Genomic DNA, 24,404 nt, shown 5'->3' with positions numbered 1-24,404 from the left:
GTCTCTATATGTTGCCAACTTGTACTTCCCAAGCACTTAGTACAGTGCTCTGCACACAGTAAGCGCTCAATAAATACGATTGATTGATTGATTAGGAGAAACCTTATGTAATGTTCACCTAACCTGCCCTGGGCTCGTCCTGGGAACTATTGCCTCATTTCTGATCTGCACTACACACACACACACACACACACTCTCTCTCTCTCTCTCTGTCTCTCTCTTTCTCTCTCACACACACACCCCACCGCACCTCTACTTTTTCTACTTTTTCCTGACAGGGCTCCAATGGAGTTAAACGCCAGGGTGTTTTCCCAACCCTATAAAAACTCTCTTCCAAAGTTTCTCTTGCTACAGGCCAGGAACACAGGAGAGGAGACAACCCCTCCCAGGCGGTGTGTCTTTGTAGACTCCCCTGTTGTTGTTGCAACCCTGGACTTTTCGGCCTGTCTGTCAGGAAGGAGACAGGAAATTCGAGTCACACTTACAGCAGCTGAGCCATTCCTGCTATCATTCTCCAATGACGTAGTTTGGCTTTGGTGACACAAGGTCAGGAACTCAGCCCCGGCAGAGGTCAGGAAGATAGGTCACTGTTTATACTGTTGTCGCACTGGGGATCGAGCTGCGGGTATTAGCTTTCTTCCTTTCTATACTGTTTCTCTTTCCGTTCCTCTTTTATAATTTGGAGTCAAAGCATCCTGTTTTCAAAACATCTGACTGTTTTGCCATTAAGGAATTTATTTCCCTGTAACTTATGCCAACTTCCATTCTTCATGGTCTGTGTGTGTGTGTCTGTTTGGGGGGTGTGGGGGAGGGTGTGAAAACATTGAAAAGGAAGGGATGAATGGCCACATAACGTAATTAAGCTAAATGACCTTAATTTACTCCCTGTACGCCACAGAAAACAATCCAGTGGTCCCATAAAGCCGATATGACTATGCGCCCATTCCCTTGGGTTGGTTTTGGTGGGGTTGGATTCCTGGAAATGACTTTTGGAGTTGGGCCAGCACAAAGGGAGTCGGCCCCTTGGGCAAACACTGAACCGAGAGCTGGAGTCCAGGTTTCTAGTTCCACCTCTCCTACCAGTGGAACTTTCCACAGCTGGACCTCAGTTTACCCATCTGTAACATGGGAAGAGGGCTCCGGGACCCTTTCCCGCCTTAAAAGGATGTCTAGGGACAATCTTTTTGCCACAATAATAGAGAATAATAATTAGAGAAGCAGCATGGCTCAGTGGAAAGAGCCCAGGCTTTGGAGTCAGAGGTCATGGGTTCAAATCCCAGTTCTGCCAGTTGCCAGCTGTGTGACCCTGGGCAAGTCACTTAGCTTCTCTGTGCCTCAGTTACCTCATCTGTAAAATGGGGATTAAGACTGTGAGCCCCCCATGGGACAACCTGATCACCTTGTAACCTCCCCAGAGCTTAGAACAGCGCTTTACACATAGTAAGCGCTTAACAAATGTCATCATTATGATAATAATAATAATAATAATGATGATGGCATTTGTTAAGTGCTTACTATGTGCCAAGCATGGGCCACTGGCACTCCTCATTAATAAGGTGGCTCTGATGAGGAATGCTACTATAGATAAGTCAAAAAAATATTGGGAGAAGGGAATATTTTCCTATTTTTATAATGGTATTTCTGAAGTGCTACTATGTGCCAGGCACTTGTACCAAGCACTGGGGTTGAAATAAGATAATCAGGTTGGACACTTTCCATTTCCCACATGGGGCTACAGTCTTAATCCCCATTTCACAGATAAAGGGATTGAGGATTGTCCCAGGTCACACAGCAAACAAGTGGCCGAGTCAGGATTAGAACCCAAGTCCTTCTATCTCCCAGAAGGACCGGCTCTATCCAATAGGCCATGCTGCTTCAATCTGACTACATCCCAACAAAAGAGAATTTAAATCTCACTTTTTCTGAACAAAGCCTCCACTTCCCAAACGCCAGTCACTTTAACCCAATGGAAAGCTTCTGATGACGGAAGATCCCAAAACAGAGACATCCCAGCGGAATTTAGGTTGGGCTTCCTCAGACAGGGAAAAATGGGAATAGGTGGCCACAATGACAATAATTATGGTATCTGCTAAGCACTGTACTAGGCGCTGGGGTAGATTAAAGACCATCAGGTAGACCACAGTCCATGTTACCCGCAAAATTCAGACCCAGGTACCGAAGAGCAAGTCAGATGTGGTTTTTGGCTTGGGCGGGTGGTGGCCTGGAAAATTCTTGGACTTTCCATCCCACCCCTATCCCTACACCTAGCCTGGGCCCCCACAGGGACTATGCAGGGCTGGAGTTAACCCTGGGGGCAACGACTGGAATTCAGCCCTTTTCGGAGGCGGCTACATTTAACTTTCATTGCTTCCTGCTGGCCACCTCTCACAGGAAAAGAAGCCCAAGCCACCATAGGATACACTATAGGGGATGCGTTTCTAGAACACCGAGAATCAACCCCCGATCCCGCAAACCTTTGCGAATAAGTCATCTCATGTATCTCGCTGCCAAATCTTTCCCAACTCCCCCTCCATATACCCCAGACCTCCGCTCGCCCCACTTTCAAAGCCTTACACAGATCACATCACTTCCAAGAAGTCTTCCCTGACTATTCATTCATTCTATCATATTTATTGAGTGCTTACTGTGTGCAGGGCACTGTACTGAGCACTTGGAAAGTACAATTCAGCAACAAAAGCTCTCTCCCCTTGCACCCCAATCTTCTGATTCATCTACGCACTTGCATCTGTGCTCTTTGGACATTGGTACTCACCCTACAGCACTTATGAACATATCTATAAAATTATTTATATTAATTCCTGTCTCACCCACTGGACTGTAAGATTATCGTGGGCAGGGAACATGTCTACCAACTCTGCTATTTTGTACCCTTTGCACACAGAAAAGGCACAATAAATACCATTGATTGATTGACTGATAAGCAGGTTGGATGTCCACATGTTTTGTTTTGTTCTCTGTCTCCCCCTTCTAGACTGTGAGCCCGTTGTTGGGTAGGGACCGTCTCTACATGTTGCCAACTTGTACTTCCCAAGCGCTTGCTCTGCACACAGTAAAAGCTCAATAAATACGATTGAATGACTGAATGTAAGATGGTGGAAGGGAGGGAAAGATCTTTCCAACCCACCCGCCACAGAAACAAATCCAGACAAAACTGCTTTTCTGCACAACAGACTAATTTGGAGTTGGAAATGTAATACATGGGATGAGTTTAAACCAACTAGTTTTATCAAACGATCAATCGTATTTACAGAGTGCTTACTGTGTGTACAGCATCGTACTGTTTGGGAGAAACCAACGAAACAGAGTTAGTGGATGCGTTCCCTGCCCACAGCGAGCTAAGCGTTTACCATGTGCAGAGCCCTGTACTCAGTGCTGGGGAGAGTACAATACAAAAGATTTGGTAGAGCTTACATCTAGAGGGGGAGACAGTTTAAGAGGTGGAAATGCAGCATTTTCCAGGCCTCCTGGGATTAACCGCTTAGCATCCAGCTCCTAAACCCCATCCTGGGTCCAGCACAGAGTCTGCCCTTTGGTGGTGAGTCGGCTTCTGCAGAGAGAAGCTGCGGAGGAAAGGATGCTAAGCTGGAGTGAAAGTATTTCTCTTCTGGAAAAGGGACTGTTTCCAACCTGATCGTCTTGTATCTACTCCAGAGCTAAGAGTAGTGTTTGGCACACAGTAAGCGCTTAACAAATAGCATTATCATCATCATCATCATCATCATCATCATCATCATCATCATCATCGGTCAGGGTGGGCACCTCTGGGGTCGCTGGGAAGGGGGCACAAGGGGAAAGAAAGCCACTCAGGGATTTTCTAGTAAGATGTTCGGCCAGGGTAAGAATAGGGGCACCGGTCATTGCCATGCACGGTCCGGGACTTCAAGACAGAGGGATTAGGTCTCTGTAAAGATGGACACTTCCAGGAAGGGATGGGGGTCAAGGGGACTCACACTAGCCCAGACATCAAGTTCCAGATTGTAAACTCATTTTGGGCAGGAAATGTATCTCCTATATTGCTACACTGCCCTCTCCCAAGCACTTAGAGCACGGCCTAGTGGCAAGAGCACAGACTTGGGAGTCAGAGGACGTGGGTTCTAATCCTGCCTCCGCCACTTGTCTGCTGTGGGACCTCGGGCAAGTCACTTAACTTCTCTGTGCTTCAGTTACCTCATCAGTAAAATGGGGACTAAGACTGTGAGCCCCATGTGGGACAACCTGATTACCTTTTATCTACCCCAGCGCTTAGAACAGTGCTTGGCATATAGTAAGTGCTTAATAAATACCATCATCATTATTATTATTAATATATGATTGACTGACTGACTATTCTTCAGGGGATGGGTACCTGGCTGAGCAAGAGAAGTTTTGGTGCCAATTAAGCAAATACTTTGATGCCCACTCAAATTTTTTGATTCTAAAGAAAACAACAGCCTTACCCTTTATGGAACCTAATTCTCAGTAAATCCCAATTTTAGTGTCATCGGTCCACTAGGTAGCCTTTCTTAAGCAGTCAATCCATCATCCTTGGCTTCAAAATCAACTTGACTTTTAAATTTGCTCACACAAAATGATAATGAGAAGACTCGGTGGGCTTCTGATCTTTAACAGCAAGCCAGAATGAAAGGTCTTTTACCCATTAACAGTGCAGCATGACTCTGGCTACAGTCATCACAACACAGCCTCATCCGGGAGAAAAATAGGAAATCCGACCTCGAACGCAGGCTGGGGACCTATGCTAGTCAAGTAGTAAAGACGCAACTTTAATTTTTAAAGGAATTCGGGGGTTTGGGAAGTGGAGTGCCAAAGAAAAGGTTGGGTTTCTTACGGGAAAACTAATGAAAAAGAGGAACTGGACTTTCAGGAGGAAGAAAGGGAGTGAACAGAAATCCTAAGCACTCAATCAGCAATCCTATTTATTGAGTGCTTACTGTGTGCTAAGCACCGTAATAATAGTAACGATAATAATAACCGTGGTAGTCAGGCACTGTACTAAGCCCCGAGGTAGATACAAGCTAATCAGGTTGGGCACAATTCCCATCCCACATGGGATTCACATTCTTAATCCCCATTTTACAAATGAGGGAACTGGGGCACAGAGAAGTTAAGTGACTTACTCAAGGTCACTGAAATAAGCGCTTGGGAGAGTACAATATCCGATGTGGGAAGGAAAAGTGTCTCCCAACTCAGTGTACTCTCCCTGGTGCTTAGTACAGTGCTCTGCGCACAGTAAGTGCTCAATAAATACAATTGAGTGACTGATAACGTTCCTTGTCCACAATGAGTTTACAATGAGGACTTCAAATTTCAATTTTGTTTCCACCTTGCATCGGGCCTGCAGGATAAAACTTTTTTTTTTTTTTTTTGCAGGGTGGTGGAGACACTTTAAAGACCCAATAGTTGAACAGACCCGAAGATAAAACTCTTCTTTTTGGCAGGGTGGGGAAGACATTTTAAATACCCAATACTTAATAATAATGATAATAATAATGATGATGATGGCATTTGTTAAGCGCTTACTATGTACAAAGCACTATTCTAAGCGCTGGGGGGATACAAGGTGATCAGGTTGTCCCACAGGGGGCTCACAATCTTAATCCCCATTTTACAGATGAGGGAACTGAGGCACAGAGAAGTCAAGTGATTTGCCCAAAGTCACATAGCTGACAACTGGCGGTCTCTGGGGATAAAACTCTTTTTGGGGGGCAGGGTGGGGAAGACACTTTAAAGACCCAATACTTGAACAGACCCGAGGATAAAACTCTATTTTTTGGCAAGGTGGGGAAGACACTTTTAAAGACCCAATTCTTGAACGGTCCCTGGGGATAAAACTCATTTTTTTTTTTTGCAGGGTAGTAGAGACACTTTAAAGACGCAGTAGCTGAACAGACTCGGGGCTAAAACTTTTTTTGCGGGGTGGGGAAGACACTTTAAAGACACGGTACTTGAACAGTCCCTGGGGGATAAAACTTTTTTTTTTTGCAGGGTGATGGAGACACCTTAAAGTCCCAATAGTTGAACAGACCCGGGGATAAAACTCTTTTTTTTTTGGCAGGGTGGGGAAGACACTTTAAAGACCCAATTCTTGAATGGTCCCTGGGGATAAAACTCTTTTTTTTTTTTTTTTGCATTGTGGTAGAGACACTTTAAAGCCGCAATAGCTGAACAGACCCGGGGCTAAAACTTTTTTTGCGGGGTGAGGAAGACACTTTAAAGACACGATACTTGAACAGTGCCTGGGGGATAAAACTCTTTTATTTTTGCAGGGTGGTGGAGACACCTTAAAGTCCCAATAGTTGAACAGACTCGGGGATAAAACTCTTTTTTTTTGGCAGGGTGGGGAAGACACTTTGAAGACCCAATAGTTGAACAGACCCGGGGATAAAACTCTCTCTTTTTTTTGGCAGGGTGAGGAAGACACTTTAAAGACAACTTCTTCTCCAGGCTTCCAGGTGGGTACTGATTCGGGGGCCTTTTTTTTTTTTGGTCTTTCTCCCCCCACTCCCCATGTGCATCTCTTACCTTATTGGAGGCCATCTCGCTGACGGATCGGTAGGTCTGGATGGTCTCCAGTTGGTCGAGGCACCAGTCTAACTCCTCCAGGGTCTCCATGGCCAGTTTTTGGTAGGGTTCTTCTGCAAAGGAGCAGAGGGGCCGGGCGTTAGGGTCCAGTGGCCGTCGCCGCCGTCTCTTTTGCCGCTGCTGCAGGCCCATAATCGGTCGGGAAGCCTAAGGGGCAGCGCCGCAGAGGGGCACAGCTGACCCTCTGCTCTCCCAGTGGGCAGACCCCAAAAGACCTCCCCCACGGGACTCTGCAGAAGAGCTGTCCACCGGCGGAGGGGGCGGGGTGACCCGGGGAGGAGGAGGAGGAGGAGAAAGAGGAGGAGGAGGAGGAAGGGGGAGGAGCGGGGAGAGGGAAGGGAGGGAGAAGACAGCTCGTTGTGGGCTGGGGGGATACCTCTTTACTGTTCTGGTGTCCTCTCCCAAGCGCTTAGTAATAACAATAATGTTGGTATTTGTTAAGCGCTTACTATGTGCCAAGCACTGTTCTAAGCGCTGGGGTAGATACAAGGCAATCAGGTTGTCCCACCTGGGGCTCCCAGTCTTCATCCCCATTTGACAGATGAGGTCACTGAGGCCCGGAGAAGTGAAGTGACTTGCCCAAAGTCACACAGCTGACAAGTGGCGGGGCCGGGATTTGAACCCACGACCTCTGATTTCAAAGCCCGGGCTCTTTCCACTGAGCCACGCTGCTTCCCTAGCACAGTGCCCTGCGCAAAGTAGGCGCTCTGTAAGTACCACTGAGTGTATAAAAGAGAGGTAAGGAGGGAGATGAGGTAAGGGGAAGGGACCGGAGGGGAGGGAGAATAAGCGCTTAGTACAGTGCTCTGCACGCAGTAGGCGCTCAAATGCCACTGAGTGAAAGAGAGGTACGGAGGGAGAAGAGGTAAGGGGAAGGGACTGAGGGGGGAGAAAAGGGGTGGAGGAGGAAGAATTAGCGCTTAGGACAGTGCCATGCACACAGTAGGCGCTCAGTAAGTACCACGGAGGGAATGAAAGAGAGGTAAGGAGGGAGATGAGGTACGGGGAAGGGACCGGGGGGTGGGGGGTAGAAAGAATAAGCGCTTAGTACAGTGTTCTACACGCTGTAGGCGCTCAGTAAGTACCACTCAGTGAATGAGAGGTAAGGAGGGAGAAGAGGTAAGGAGAAGGGACTGGGGGTGGGGGGAGAAAATGGGTGGGGGAGGGAGAATAAGCGTTTAGTACAGTGCTCTGTGCACAGTAGGCGCTCAATAAATACCACTGAATGAATGAAAAGAAGGTAAGGAAAGGAAGGGAAGGAGAAGAGGTAAAGGGAAGGGACGGGGAAAAGGGGTGGGGAGGGAGAATAAGCGCTTAGTACAGGGCTCTGCACACAGCGCTCAATAAATACGATTGAATGAAAGAGAGGTGGGGGGAGGACAGGAGGGAGAAGGGAGGTAAATAATAATAATTGTATTTGTTAAGTGCTTACTATGTGACAGGTGCTGTTCTAAACGCTGGGGTGGATACAAGCAAATTGGGTTGGACACAGTCCCTGTCTCACGTGGGGCTCACAGTCTCAATAACGGGATGGGGGAGGGAGGAAGGGTGGGAGAAGAGAGAGAAGAAGGAGGGGGAAGAAAGTACTCTGCACACAGTAAGCACTCAATAAATAGGATTGAATGAATGAAAGGCAAAGGGGGAAGGGAGGGAAAGAGAGAAGAGAGGAGGGAAGGAGGGAGTAGGAGAAAAAGAAGGGCAAGAGAGGTAAGGAGGGGAAGGGTGGGAAAGAAGGAGGGAAGGAGAAGAGAAGTTAAGGGGAAGAGAAAGAGGAAGAAGGGAAAAACCGGGCAAGAGGCAAGGGGGGGGGGAAGGATGGGAAAGAGGAGAAGAGTGGGAAGGGGAGGGAGAAATTAGGGAGGAGAGAAAGAGGGAGAAGGGAGAAAAAGGGGCAAGAGGTAATGGGGGAAGGTGGGAATGGGATGGAGAAGAGAGGGAAGGTAGGAGAAGGGAGAAAAAGAGGGCCAAGAGAGATAAGGGGGGGAAAGAGATAGAGAAGGGAGGGAAGGAAGGAGAAAAGTTAGTGAGGAGGGAAGGAGGGAGAAGGGAGAAAAAGAGGGGCAAGAGAGGAAAGGTGGGAAAGAGAGGGAGAAGGGAGGGAAGGAAAGAGAAGGGAGAAAGAGGGGCAAGAGAGGTAAGGGGGGGATGGTGGAAAAGGGATGAAGAAGAGAGGGAGGGAAGGGGAGAAGTTGTGGGGGGGGGAGGGATTAGGGGCGGTTTGTCCTAGGGCCCGACCGGCCCGGCCCCCCGCGAGCCCGGTGGGTAGTCCGGCCTGAGTAATCCCGGAGCACGTGGTCCGCAGTGATGTCACCAAGCAGGGCTTTGCTGGCGTCCGACGACCGGAGGAAGGTCCCCTTTTCTCCGAAAGGAAGTTGTGGTTTTTGCGGGGGGGTATGGGAGGGAAGAGGATGAGATGCATTGGGCAAGAATCATCTCCCTGATGAGCTGGGGAGCCCCCACCCCATCACCCCTAACCCGGCGGGGGGGATGGTCCTTGCATAAATGTGCAACAAGTGCAATGGTGCAGAGGGCCGCAGGTGGTGATCTCGGGGGTGGTGGGGGGGGGGGGGGGGGTCTTCTTTTCCTTCCAATTAGGTGTTATATGAGGGCTCCCTGATAACGCTTCAACCTCCCCTCGTCTCCCGGGATGCTTTGTTTAACGCTCTAGAAGAGTAAAATGAGTTTTTGGGGAGAGGGAGCCAAGTCCTTAAACAAAGAGAAAACTTCCCCTCGCCCCGTTCCAGGAGCCTAGGGAAACTCCGAACTGGACTCTCTGGAGGAGCGGAAAGTTGCTAGCCCCTACCCTTGGGGGAGAGCAGGCCCCCTGGGTCCCTGAGGGCAAAGCCTTTGCAAAGAGGGATGGGCATTATGCAGCCCCCACCCACCCAAAGAAACTTCATGTGCCCGTTTTGGTGAACAGGAAAGATGATTTCTCAATTGTAGGGGGGCAAGTGTCTGCCTTAACGCAGGGCAGTGAGGAAAGAGTTAATGGAGCTTGTTTTAGGGAACACCAGATTTATGAAAATCCCTACTGGGCAACCCCCAGAGACAAGAAACATACCAGAAGGCAAGATTAGAACAGTTATAATATAGGGGCAGTGTTCCCTAATGGAAAGTGAATGAGGATGGAGTCAAGAGACCAGGGTTCTAATCCCAACTCAGCCCTGGCCTGCTCTGCGACCTTGGGCGGGTTGCTAAATTTTTCTGGACCTCAGTTTCCTCATCTGTCAACGGCTTTTCCTTAGTCACTGAGCCCCATGTGAGGCAGGGCTGTGTCCGATCTGATTATCATGTATCACCCCAACGCTTAGTACATAGTAAACAATTAATCCCATAATTATTAACATCACTGCAAAGCGTAATTCACTGAACACTGAGGCCTATTAACAAAAGACCCAAACATTCCCACAAGCCTTCTGATTTTTAGTGTACATTAATAATATTTACAATGAGCACTGTCCCTCAAATAAAGCCACATCGTAGATTTGAACCGTGGGCAGTAAGCGCTCCATAAATGCTCCTGATTGATCATTCGATTAGTTCAGCACTCAGATCCCTATGACCAAAAAAGGTCTTCTTCATCCGAAAGAAACTGCTCAGCTCTAGGAACCCTGTTTCAAAGAACAGGCGCTTGTTTACCAAAAGCCAAATCTAAACTTGAGTGTAAACTGGGGTTAACGTTTAGTTTCCTGTATGTCATACTAGAAAACCCACAAAACCGCGGGAGGAGGTAGCTTCCTCAGATTCTTTCGCACTCTTCCCGAGCTGAGTTGCCTGAAGGAGGAAGCAGTAGGACCACCAACCAACCAAGTGACCCTCAACATGGACCAGAAGCCTCTCTCTGATGACAGTCTGGGAGCCCCCTCCCCTCCATCCTCCACACCCCTTCAAGCCCCTCCTTCTACAAGGCCTTTCCTGAAGTAGCACCCATTTCCCAGCTCAACCCGCCCCCAACCTTTCAGATTGCCCACCCTACCCTCTCCAGGGTGTGGGACCAACTTTATTTATGCTTTGTCTTCTTCCCCCAGCGCTTAGTACAGTGCTTTGCACATTGCAGGAAATCGATAAATACCATTCATTCAGTCAGTCATGTTTATTGAGCCCTTACTGCAGAGCAGTGTACAAAGCACTTGGGAGAGTACAATGTAACTGAATAGACCCATTCCCTGTCCACAAGGAGCTTATGGTCTAGAGGAGGAGACAGACATTAATATAAATAAATAAGTGACAGATATGTCACTGGGAAGTCACTGGCTGGGAAGGGGGATAATAATAATAATGATGGCATTTATTAAGTGCTTACTATGTGCAAAGCACTGTTCTCTTTTAGACTGTGAGCCCACTGTTGGGTAGGGACTGTCTCTATATGTTGCCAACTTGTACTTCCCAAGCGCTTAGGACAGTGCTCTGCACACAGTAAGTGCTCAATAAATACGATTGATTGATTGATGATGATGTTCCAATCGTTGGGGAGGTTACAAGGTGATCAGGTTGTCCCAGGGGGGCTCACAGTCTTAATCCCCATTTTACAGAATGAGGTAACAGGCACAGAGAAGTTAAATGACTTGCCCAAAGTCACACAGCTGACAGTTGGCAGAGCCGGAATTTGAACCCAGGACCTCTGACTCCAAAGCCTGGGCTCTTTCCACTGAGCCATGCTGCTTCTCTTGATGAACAAAGGGAGCAAGTCAGGGTGATGCAGAAGGGAAAGGGAAAAGAGAGGAGGGTTTAGTAATGGAAGGCTTCTTGGGGGAATTGCGCCTTCAGTAAGGCTTTGAAGAGGAGAGAGTAATTGTATATTGGATATGAGAAAGCAGTGCATTCTGAATGAGTGGAGGGATAGATTTTTTTCCTGAACCCTCAAAATAAGGACCTCTTTTTGGGGTAAGAAGCAAAGAATTCCCAACACTTTCGTCTTAAATTTCTCTTTCTTTTGCTTTGAAGTGTTTCCATCAAGACTACTGTTTTATCAGATTCCCCCCCACCCCGCCCCGCTACATACCCTGGGAGTCAGAAGGACATGAGTTCTAATCCCAGCTCTGCCACTTGTTTGCTGTATGACCTTGGGCAAGTCACTTAGCTTCTCTGGGCCTCAGTTATTCATCTGTAAAGGGGATAAAAGTGTGTGCCCCATGTGGGACAGAGATCTTGTCCAACCTAATTAACTTGTATCTATCCCAGCACTTAGAACTGTACTGAGCACATAGTAAGCATTTAAAAGTACCACTATTATTATCATTATTATCGTTTACAAGCAGATTTGATTTGCACACAGGAACAAGCTATTTAAAAGGAGCAGGAGAAAACAGTGCTCATGGTGGACAGGGAATGTGTCTGTTTAGTGTTATATTGTACTTTTCCAAGCACTTAGTAAAGTGCTCTGCAAACAGTAAGTGCTCAATAAATATGATTGATTGAATGAATGAATGAATGAATGAACAAACAGGGGACATTCTGGGTAGATGAGGGGGATTGGCTCTCCCAAACATCAATAGGAAAATCGACTTCATGAGTCCAGAAGAATGGCATCATCTCCGGAACTCTGAAATCCAGAAGCAAAACTTCCCTCCAGAATTCTACAATCTTGAAATAAAACTTCCTTGAAGAGCTGCATCTGTAAACTAAAGCTCCCCCAGGAACTCTAGAAACCAGATGCAAAACTTCTCCCCAGAACTCTGCAATCTGAATACAAAACTTCCCTCCCGAACTCTGCAATCTAGATATAAAACTTCCCCCCAGAACTCTTTAATATGGGTGCAAAAGCTCCCTCCAGAATTCTACAAACCAGATATTAAAGCTTCCCTAAAGAACACTGCAACCAAATATAAAACCTCCCTCCAGAACTCTATAATCCAGATACAAAACATCTTTCCAGAACTGTATAATCCAGGTACAAAACTCCTTCCAGAACTCAATAATCCAGATACAAAACTCCTTTCCAGAACTCTATAATCCAGATACAAAACTCTTTTCCAGAACTCTATAATCCAGATACAAAACTCTTTTCCAGAACTCTATAATCCAAATACAAAACGCCTTTCCAGAGCTCTATAATCCAGACTCAAAACTCCTTCCCATAACTCTCCATCCAGATATAAAACTCCTTTCTGGAACACTATAATCCGGCTACAAAACTACTTCCCATGACTCTATAATCCAGATACAAAACTCCCCTTCAAAATTTTACAATCTGGATAGAGAACTTTCTCTGTTCTTTTTCCAGACCTGTATGCAGGGGTAAACAGGGCCAGCTTCCCTCACAATGGACCCTCAGAGGTGATTTGGTTGCTTGATGGTTAGTGCTGGCTGAGGACTGACCCAGGGGTTTGGAGACACTGTTATAGGGTCTGTATGTGCATGTGATTTTTTTTTAATAATGATGGTATTTATTAAGTGCTTACTATGTGCAAAGCACTGTTCTAAGCACTTGTTAAGCACTTACTTGGTGCCAGGCACTGTTCTCAGCGCTGGGGACATACAAGATAATCAGGTTGGACATAGTCCATATCCCAAGTGGGGCTCACAGTCTTAATCACAAGAAGCAGCTTGGCTCAGTGGAAAGAGCATGGGTTTTGGAGTTAGAGGTCATGGATTCAAATCCCAGCTCTGCCACCTGTCAGCTGTGTGACTTTGGGCAAGTCATTTAACTCCTCTGAGCCTCAGTTACCTCATCTGTAAAATGGGGATTAAAACTGTGAGCCCCCCCATGGGACAACCTGATCACCCTGTAACCTTCCCAGTGCTTAGAACAGTGCTTTGCACATAGTAAGCACTTAACAAATACCATCATTTATTATTATTAGTATTATTATTAATCCCCATTTTACAGATGAGGAAACTGAGGCCCAGAGAAGTGAAGTGACTTGCTCAAGGTCACACAGCAGACAAGTGGCAGAGTCAGGATTGGAACCCAGATCTTTCTGACTCCCAGGCTTGTGTTCTATCCCCTGGCTGCACTGCTTCCCCAGGAGGTGGCATGTTCTGGCCAGACCTGGTAGAATGCCCCTTGCCCCGCCAAGCCTGGCTCCATGGGGCCACCAGCTGGCACGGCTCCTGGCAGGTCTGGTCCAAAGTTTGGGGGCGAGGCCTTGATCCCCTTAGGCAGGAGGTCCTCCCCCGACAGACACGTGGAGCAGGGCCTCGGCTGGGCCGGGGGGTTCAACCCTGGGGACCCTTCCCTAGCAGCAACACTGAAAGGGGAGGAAAGGCAGAGGCTTCTGCTTCCTACCCCCCAAACGCACCCCCCCCCCTCAAATGGCCACTGCCCCACAACAACCTGACCTGCCCAATCCCTTCTAGACTGTAAGCTCATTGTGGACTAGGAACATATCTGTTATTTGTTATATTGTCTTCTCCCAGTAATAATAATAATAATTACCAACTTGTACCTCTCAAGCGCTTAGTGCAATGCTCTGCACACAGTAAGTGCTCAGTAAATACAATTGAATGAATTACAGTTTTTGTTGAGTGCTTACTGTGTGCCAAGCACTGTTCTAAGCGCTGGGGTGGATACAATCTGTCAATCAATCAATCAATTGTATTTAGTGAGCGCTTACTATGTGCAGAGCACTGTACTAAGCGCTTGGGAAGTACAAACTGGCAACATATAGAGACAGTCCCTACCCAACAGTGGGCTCACAGTCTAAAAGGGGGAGAGAGAGAACAAAACCAAACATACTAACAAAATAAAATAAATAGAATAGATATGTACAAGTAAAATAAAGAAATAAATAAATAGAGTAATAAATATGTACAAACATATATCCATATATACAGGTGCTTTGGGGAAGGGAAGGAGGTAAGATGGGGGGGATGGAGAGGGGGATGAGGGGGAGAAGAAGGAAGGGGCTCAGTCTGGGAAGGCCTCCTGGAGGAGGTGAGCTCTCAGCAGGGCCTTGGATACAAGGTAATCAGGTTGTCCCACATGGGGCTCACAGTCTTAATCCCCATTTTACAAGTGAGGAAACAGGCACAGAGAAGTGAAGTGGCTTGCCCAAGGTCACACAGCAGACAAGTGGTGGACCCAGGATTAGAACCGAGGTCCTCTGATTCCCAAGCTCGTGTTCTTTCCACTTAGCCATGCTGCTTCTCAAGCGCTCTAAGTAAGCACAGCCACACAGTACCAGCTCAATTAATATGATCAGTTGATTGATTGTGGCTATTGCCCAGTGCTCATCCCGTCCCAACGCGACCACCTCATCCCTGCTGCTGCCCTATGCCCACTGTAGCCATTCTGCCCTGGGCACATCATTAGTGAGTGCCCTCTTCTGTGTGGGGCTGTGTCTCTCACCTGCATGGGGAGATCCTTACCTCTTTCTCTCCCCCTCTGTCCTTCTCTTTAATGTCTCTGACTCCGGGTCCTTTCTCTCCTATCCCCCAGCAAGTCCCCCTTCCTCCTCCCCCAGCCCCACTCCCACTTTGAGTGGCTTCCAGAAAATCCAGTCACTTTCCCTAAAATCTTAAAGCCACAGTGAAGAGGAAATGGAAACCCGACAGGCAGAGGCGCCTGTTGTGTAAAGAAGTGGTGCCTACGTGCTCTCTATCTTGTTCTCTCTGCCCCTCATCTCCTCTGCCTCTCTCTCTCCCCCATCTGTGTCTCTCTCATAATTATAGAATAAGAATAATAATTCTGGTATTTGTTAAGCGCTCACTACATGCCTGGCACTGTATTATGCATTGGGATGGAAACAAGGAAATCGGGTTGCACAGAGTCCCTATCCTGCATGGGGCTCACAGTCTCAATCCCCACTTTACAGATGAGGTAACTGAGGCCCAGAGAAGTGAAGTGACTTGCTCAAGGCCACACAGCGGACAAGTGGCAGAGCCTGGAATGAGAACCCATGACCTTCTGACTCGCAGGCCCGTGCTCTAGCCACTATGCCATCTCTCTCTCCCTCTCTCCTCCATCTCTCTGTCTTTCTCTCTCTCTGTCTCTGCAAAGGAAGCTCTTCTCATTTCTTCTGTGTCAAGCTGAGGGGAAGCAGACAGTCTTTGGTCCAGGCCCTCGGGCTCCGCCCAAGGTGGAGGGGACAAAACACAGGTGGAAACACCCTGGCGGGTTCAAAGTCACAGCCCAGAAACAAGTGCCAGAGTGCCCTGGTTTCTGAAACTTAAAGTGGGGCACCATGGAAACCAACTCTTGGTAGCCCTGGGTATTTCTCCACGAGTGCCAGCCTGAAATGACCACCTGCTCACTAGATGATAATAATACCTGCGCTATTTGTTAAGTGCTTACTTATGTGCCAGGCACTGTACTAAGTGCTGGAGTGGATAAAGGAAATGGTGTTGAACATAGTCCCTTTCCCACATGGGGTTCACAGTCTCAATCCCCATTTTACAGGTGAGGAAACTGAGGCACAGAGAAGTGATGTGTCTTGTCCAAGGCCACCCAGCAGACAAGTGGTGGAGCCGGGATTAGAACCCATGATCTTCTGACTCTCAGGCCTAAGCTCTATCCACTAAGCCATGCTGCTTCCCATACCTGTTGTTGGGTAGGGATTGTCTCTATCTGCTACCAAACTGTACTTTTCGAGCGCTTAGTACAGTGCTTTGCACACAGTAAGCACTCAAAACATGAATGAATGAAAGAATACAATAATAATAATAATAATAGTGGTACTTATACAGTACTTCCTATGTATCAGGCACTGTGCTAAGTGCTGGGTGGATACAATAAAGTCAGGATAGGGACAGCCCTTGTCCCACATGGGGCTCACAATCTTCATCCCCATTTTACAGATGAGGGAACTGAGGCCCAGAGAAGTGAAGCAACTTACCTAAGGTCACAGAGCAAAGCGTCAGAGCCAGGATGAGAACCCAGATCCTTCCAGACTTGTGCTCTAGCCACTAGACAACTGGATGCCCAAAGATGTCATCCCACTGGGCTCCAGGAACGCAAACAAAGGTGAATGAGACACGCTGTACCTTCCTCCCCCACTGGGAAGAGGTACAGTATCAATAGTCACAGTATTCATTAGGCACTTCCTCTGTGGAAGGCAGGATACTAAGCACTGGGAAATAAATACCCAAGTGAGAATTAGACAGAGTCCCTGGCCCCCCATGGGGCTCCCAATCCAAGAATAAGGCAGGGGAGGGGAAGCAAGGGGAAGCGGGTGGAGACAACAGATGAGAAAAGAAAGATATGAAAGAAGAATGAAGAGAAACTATATTGATACAGTAATGAGAAAGGGGGAGAACAGGTAGGCATATTTACACACACACACACATTTTACTCTCTCCTCCATAATTAATCTATTTGTCCCCTCAAATGTAGGAAAGGAAAAATCTCTGGGAGCTGGCAAAATAGTTTGTATCTTGTCTTTTGGTGGCCCTCTATCTGACCAACATCTTTCAAAGTGGCACTCTCCTAAAAGGCTCCTTGTGGGCAAGGAACAAGTCTACCAACTCTGTTATATTGTACTCTCCTAAGCGCATAGTACAGTGCGCTGCACACATAAGTACTCAATGAACACCATTTGGATATATATGTATAACAAGCACTTAATACAGTGCTTTGCACACAGTAAACACTCAATAAAAATGATTGAATGAACGAACATCAGTAGCAACATCTTTCATTCAATCATATTTATTGAGCGCTTATGTGTGTATACATAAACAAACATATAAAGAGAGGGAGGGAGGGAGAGAGAGAGCGATACCTTGAGCTGTCCTTCGTGACCGAAAATGAACCAACGATGACATTACTGACAGTAAAGTCTGTGAGGCTGATCTTATCCATGTGTGGCTGCAAAGACCGAGGTGTGATTAACAGCCCCTGCTTTTATTTATGGTATTTGGTAAGTGCTCCCTGTGTGTCAGACACTGTTCTAAGTGCTGGGGTAAATTCAAGTGAATTAGGTTGGAAACAGTCCCTGTCCCGCAAGGGGCTCATGATCTAAATAGGAGGGAGAACAGGAGAACTGAGCCTCAGAGAAGTGAAGTGACAATCCCAAGGCCATGCAGCAGGCACATTGCTGAGCCAGAATTAGAACACAGGTCCTCTGTTTTTATTCATTTTTATTATGCATTTGTTTTCTTGCTTATTGTTGTATTGTTCTTTCCCAAGTGCTTTGTACAGTGCTCTGCATACAGTAGGTGCTCAATAAATGATTGAATGAATGAATGACTCCTAGGCCTGAGCTCTTTCCACTATGCCACACTGCCGGTGAAGTCTATGAGCATCACTACTGGGCTCTGATCGCTATCCTTACTGGGACTGAAGCACTTCCAGTGCTTAGAAAAGTGCTTTGCACATTGTAAGCACCTAATAAATGCCATTATTATTATTATTATTATTATTGGGACTATTTATGTATGTGGGTGTGAAGGAAAATTTAGTCAGTCAATCATATTTATTGAGTGCTTAGTGGGAGAGTACAATTTAACAAGAAACAGTCACATTCCCTGCACACAACGAGCTCACAGTCTGGAGGGGGAGACAGTGATCAATACAAATTAATTTTACCCGACTCTTTCCTCCCTTGCCTCCCTCCCACCCCGCTCCATGTCAAGGTTCTGAGGGATGATCCTGGGCACGGCAAACATCACATGATGGTTAGGGAGGCAGAGACATCTTCCCAGTCCCCTCCAGCCTGTTCTCTAGACTGTGAGCTTGTTGTGGACAGGGAATGTGTCTGTTTGTTGTTATATTGTACTCTCCCAAGCGCTTAGTACAGTGCTCTGCACATAGGAAGCACTCAATAAATACAACTGAATGAAGGAATGAATGAGTCTTCTGCCCCTACCAGCCACACCTGCTCTTGGCTGGTCTGGGCCAGGGATAAATATGGGAGGGCTACCTGGAAGTGTGGCCTAATGGACAGAGCATGGGCATGGGAGTCAGAAGGACCTGCGTTCTAAACCTGGCTCTGCCACCTGTCCGCTTTGTGACCTTGGACAAGTCACTTCACTTCTCTGGGCCTCAGTTACCTCATCTGTAAAATGGGGATTAAGACTGTGAGCCCCACTTGGGACAGGGTCTGTGTCCAAACCTGATTATCTCGTACCGACCTCGGCGCTTAAATACCGACCTCAGCACTTAAAGCAATGCCCGGCACATAGTAAGAGCTTAACACATAGTAAGAGAAGCAGCGTGGCTCAATAGAAAGAGCACGGGCTTAGGAGTCAGAGGTCATGGGTTCAAATTCTGGCTCTGCCGCTATCAGCTGTGTGACTTTGGGCAAGTCACTTAACTTCTCTGTGCCTCAGTTACCTCATCTGTAAAATGGGGACTAAGACTGTGAGCCCCACATGGGACAACCTGGTCACCTTGTATCCTCTTCAGTGCTTAGAACAGTGCTTTGCACATAGTAAGCGTTTAACAAATACCAAAATTATTATTAACAAAGACCAATTAAAAAATGCCAGTAGCTTCCAAACAGAAGGAAAAACCCTTTCCTCAGAGGGTGGTCAGCATAAGGAATTTACATTTCCAAAGGATGATGGACTGAAAATAACAGTGGGGGCCAATGAAGGTTTGGGGTGCAAGCCCCTTCAGAGCAGGGACTATGTCCTTTATTGTGCTTTCCCAAGCGCTTAGTACAGCAGTAATAGTAGTAGTTGTAGTAGCAGCATCTACTAAACACCCATTTGAGACAGCACACAGAACTGTAAGCTTAGGAAGTACAAAACCAAAAGAAGTGACACGTTTCCTGCCACAAGAGGCTTACACTGTAAATGGGGTAGACAAACATAAGAACATTTGTAACTAGAATGGTCAAAATAAATGAATGCACATAGATGTGAGTGCTGAAGATGGGTATGAATACATTTGTAAATGTCAGGGTTGCTATTGAAATGGTATCAATTGATTTATTGAGCGCTGTGTGCAGGGCACTGTACTAACCACTGGGGAGAATACAATATAAGAGCTGATAGACATGTCCAGCACTTAGAATAGGGCTTGGCACATAGTAAGTGCTTAAATACCATAATTATTATGTTCCCTGCCATGATGAGCTTTCAGTTAAAAGGACAGTCTGATGGTATGGCTGAGGGGGCTGGACAACTAATCAGAAAGAATTTCTTGGAGGGGGATTTAAATAATGATAATAATAATAACAATAATAGTAATAATAATAGTATTTGTTAAGCACTACTATGTGCCAGGCACTGTACTAAATGCTGGGGTGGATACAAGCAAATCAGGTGGGACACAGTCCCTCTCCCACATGGGGCTCACAGTCCTAATCCCCATTTTGCAGATGAGGAAACTGAGGCCCAGAGAAGTGGAGTGACTTGCCCAAGGCCACATGGCAGAAAAGTGGCAGAAGCAGAATTAGAATCCATGACCTTCTGATTCCAGGCTCCTGCTGTGTTCACTACACTGCTGTGAATGAGGGGGAGAGCTGTAGTCTGTCTTCTGTGGGGAGGGAAGGAGTCCCAAGCCAGGGGAAATGTTGTGAGCGAGGGGATGGAGATGGGAGATTCCAGAGCGAGGTCCAGCTAGAAAGACAGCGAGTGGCCAGCGCAGAGGATTGACAGATGGATTGACTGACAGAGGAGCGGTCCTCCCTGGGTTTCTAAAAGGAGAATTAGAGAAGTTGATGATCCCACCTCGTTGGGAGCAAACCTAGGGGAGAGAGTCAATGTTTGCAGGCTGGAACTTCTACTCTCCCTCCTCACCTTTGAGAGCGGGAGACTCCAAATCGATCGTATTTATTGAGTGCTTACTACGTTCGGGACACTGTACTAAGTGCTTGAGAGAGTTCAAAGCAACAGAATTAGCAGACCCGTTTCCTGCCCATAACGACCTTACAGTATAGATGGATTCTGGGGTGGGATCACCCCCTAGCCCCTCAGGCTCTCCCCTTAGTTCAGCCCAGACCTCTTCCGAATGCCAGGGAGGGGTCTACACCAGGACTCCAGGGGCCGATGGAATGAACCTAGGTCCTCTGATAACCAACACCGTGTTCCTTCCACTACCACAACAGGAATGAGAAACAGCTTGGAAGTCAGAAGGACGGGGGTTCTAATTCTGGCTCTGCCAAATGTCTGCTGTGTGACTTCACTTCTCTGGGCCTCATTTACCTCACCTGTAGAATGAGAATAGAGACTATGAACCCCATGAGGGACTGTGACCAACCTGATTAGCCTGTATCTACCCCAGCACTTAGTACAGTGCCTGCCACATAGTAAATACTTAACAACAAAAAAAAAAGACAGCACAAATGTGACACGATAAATTAGTTGTGTAAATAACTGAATACATGAATATGCACATATGCCTAAGAGCTGAGGAGAGGCCTAAAGTACACAAGGAAAGCCTGGATTGATGCAGCTGGGGTGTATGATAATCAGGGAAGGCTTTCTGGAGGAGGGTGTGTGTGTTTTTGTTTTTAAAAAGGAGGGCCTTGGGCCAGCAGATCTGTTAGTAGGGAGTGGTCCTCCAAGCTATGGCTATAATGTGAATCAGCCAATCATATCTACCAAGCACCTACTGTTTGCAAAGCACTGTACTAAGCACTTGGGACAGGACAATATAACAATATAACAGACACATTACATGGGGAGATTCAGGAGCAAAGTACTATTAGGGCATGATCTGGGAAGGAGTGAAGAGGGCAGACTGGGGAGGGCATAAATTCCATTCTCTTTTACCTCCTCAGAGGGAACTGAGCATGCTCTTCCGCTTTCAATCTCAGCTTCGGTTTGGATTTGGAAAGTCAAATCAAAACGCTTTCGTTGTTGCTAAAGGGAAAGGAATTTTAGGCCACCCAGAAGGTATTGCCACTCTGCCCTCACCAAGCCTTCTTATCCTCCTGCTCTGGATTCCCAGAATGGGGCTGATGGGGCAAGATGAAGCAGTGAATCCTGGAAAAAGACTTCCGGAAAGCTCAGCAGGGCCCTGTCTGCCTGGGGAGGTATTGACCAAGCGATGCAGTAATCCAAACAACTTGTGATCTGGCTGACGCAGCCCCACGGAGTGGGCACTACCCAGTTCGTTCAGCGGTAACATAGGCACATGAAGTAACCTCCCCAGGGTGCCCAGAGAACCAGGTCCTCACTAGGTATTTTATTTGGGGCTCACTGTATGCCAAGCACTATGCTGGAGTAAATACGAGAGAGTCAAAGTGGACACAATTCACCAGCCCCAAAGAAGGAGCATTTCCACCTCTACTCCACAGCCACCTCAGAGAATCAATCAATCGTATTTATTGAGCACTTACTGTGTGCAGAGCACTGTACTAAGCACTTGGGAAGTACAAGTTGGCAACATATAGAGATGACCCCTACCCAACAGTGGGCTCACAAGCAGTGTGGCTTAGGGGATAGAGAATGGGCTTGGGAGTCAGAAGGACCTGGGTTCTAATCCTGGCTCTGCCAAATGCCTGCTTTGTGACCTTGAGCAAGCCAGTTCCCTTCTCTGGGCCTCAGTTTCCTCATCTCTAAAATGGGGTTTAAGAATGTAAGCCCCATGTGAGACAGGGACTGTGTCCAACCTGATTAATAATAATAATTGTGGTATTGGTTAAGCACTTACTGAGTGCCAAGCACTGTATTAAGCACTGGGGTTGATACAACCAAATCAGGCTGGACACAGTCCCTGTCCCACATGGAGCTCAGAGCCTCAAATCCCCATGTTACAGATGAGGTAACTGAGGCACAGAGAAGTGAAATGACTTGCCCAGAGTCACAGAGCAGACAAGTGGTGGAGCTAGGATTAGAACTCATGACTTTCTGACTCCCAGGCTCTATCCACTATGCCATACTGATTAACTACTATCTACCCCCAACACTTAGAACAGTGCTTGGTACATAGCAAACGGTATGTTACAAATACCATAACATTAACAAATACCATAATTGTATTTTTACCTCATGGCCAAATCCAGCAGTCTCTGCTCTGTCCTAATCCTCCTTGACCCCACTTTCCCCTGCCCCTGGAGACCATCCCCTTCTCCTCGAAACACTTTCAGGCCTTAGTTCTGCTGACTTGACACTAACCCGCACTCACTGACCTCTCCTTCTCAGTTTTGTTTTCTGCCTTCCCTGCTACTTCTCGACACCTAACTGTGGGCATCCCACAAGGGTCTGTTCTGGGTCCCCCCCCTCCACCGACTCTTCTCATTCTACATTTGCTCTCTCAAGGAGCCCCTCATTTCCACCTCTAGCAGCTTCCTTCCTCCACACCTTCCTCTCACAAAACCTACAATCCCAGCTCTCCTCTTGCCCCCAGGGACATCGCCCCTTAGTCATCCCGGCACCTCAAACTCCCGCTGTCCGAAATGTAACTTCTCACTATTCCCTCTAAACCCACTCCTCCTCATCTCTGTCAACAACAGCACTACCATCCTCCCAGCCCCAAAAGTCCACAACTTTGAGATCATCTGCGACTTCTCGCCGTCTTTCAATTCTCACGTTCCACGGACTGATAAATCCATCTGATTCTTCCTCTGCATCTTTTCCCCAACCACTTATGGCCCCCTTTGTTTTAATTCTTCAGTTCCCTCAGGTATTTTGGCCCTGGGGGTGGCGGGGAGCGGGGGACTAAGGGAAGCAACAAGACACCCATTTTGCCACCCAACAACCTCTTCTAACACATGTATTTATTTTTATCCATCCTCAGCACTTGTTTATATATGTCAAGTCAGTTGAACATTCAGTCATTTACTCTGATATTTCTTCCTGGAACTTTTGTCCACCTGATCCCCTAAGCTCATCACTGCCCCACATGATGATGACAATAATAATAATTGTTTTGATTAAGCACTTATTACAAGCCCAACATTGTGCTATGTGCTGGGGTAGTTACAAGACAATCAAGTCCCACATAGGGCTCACAGTCTAAGTGAGAGGGAGAACAGGTATTGAATCCCCATTCTGTAGATGAGGGAACTGAGATACAGATAAGTGAAGTGACTTACCCAAGGTCACACAGCAGACAAGCGGCTGAGCTGGGATTAGAACCTAGGTTCTCTGATTCCCAGGCCTGTGCTCTTTCCACTAGGCCAGGCTGCTTCTCAATCCAATCTACTCACTGTGCCTCATTTTTGTCTTCCTCCCACTTCATAGGCAAAAAAAAGCCATTATCTTCAAACACTCCCCCCCCCCCCCGCCCCGAATCTTAAAAGCTCTTCTAAAACTATGCCTCTTCCCAGAGACCTTCCCCCAATTAACCTCTCAACTTCCTACTTTATATAGCCCCCCTACTGCCTATGCAGCACTTCTGTACCTCTAAGTACCAAGTGCTCACAAATTCAATCAATCAATCAATCAATGGTGTTAATTGAGCACTTGTTGTGTTCACATCCCTGCACCAAACGTTTGGGAGAGTACACCACAACAGAGTCGGTAGACATATTCCCTGCCCACAACGAACTCACAGTGGAGTGGGGAGACACACATTAATAGGAAAAAATATAAATACATTCAACATCACGAAGTCTTTCTGTTTGTAGCTCCTATGGTTCATTAACTCATCTCCTGTTGGATGTTTGATCTTCATTAAGGAGAAAGGAAGTCCTTTCATTCATTCAATTGCATTTATTGAGTGCTTACTGTATGGAGAGCACTGTACTAAGTGTTTGGGAAAGTACAATACAGCAATTCATTCAATCATTCAATTGTATTTATTGAGCACTTACTGTGTGCAGAGCACTGTACTAAGTGCTTGGGAAGTGAGAAGCAGCATGGCTCAGTGGTTAGAGCACAGGCTTGGGAGTTAGAAGGTAATGGGTTCTAATTCTGGCTTCGCCACTTGTCTGTTGTGTGACCTTAGGCAAGTCACTTCATTTCTCTGGGCCTCATTTACCTCATCTGTAAAATGGGGATTAAAAGTGTGAGCCCCATGTGGGACAAGG

At 47.0% G+C, this 24,404-nt stretch overlaps 1 protein-coding gene across 6 annotated transcripts in view; it reads right to left on the bottom strand.

The window, feature by feature from the left end:
* PDE4B (phosphodiesterase 4B) overlaps positions 1 to 24,404 on the bottom strand; it is a 325,166-nt gene that overhangs the window by 44,482 nt on the left and 256,280 nt on the right. For all 6 annotated transcript variants that reach the window (XM_038752358.1, XM_038752359.1, XM_038752356.1 and 3 more), the window contains one exon: positions 6,541 to 6,653. In XM_038752358.1, coding sequence (XP_038608286.1) covers positions 6,541 to 6,653 — 113 coding nt within the window. The remainder of the gene's footprint in view (positions 1 to 6,540; positions 6,654 to 24,404) is intronic.

Source organism: Tachyglossus aculeatus, chromosome 10 (genome assembly GCF_015852505.1).
Source record: "Tachyglossus aculeatus isolate mTacAcu1 chromosome 10, mTacAcu1.pri, whole genome shotgun sequence".
Lineage (NCBI taxonomy): Eukaryota > Metazoa > Chordata > Mammalia > Monotremata > Tachyglossidae > Tachyglossus > Tachyglossus aculeatus.
Note: the sequence above shows the minus strand (reverse complement) of the source record. Positions and strands in the feature narration are given on the sequence as shown.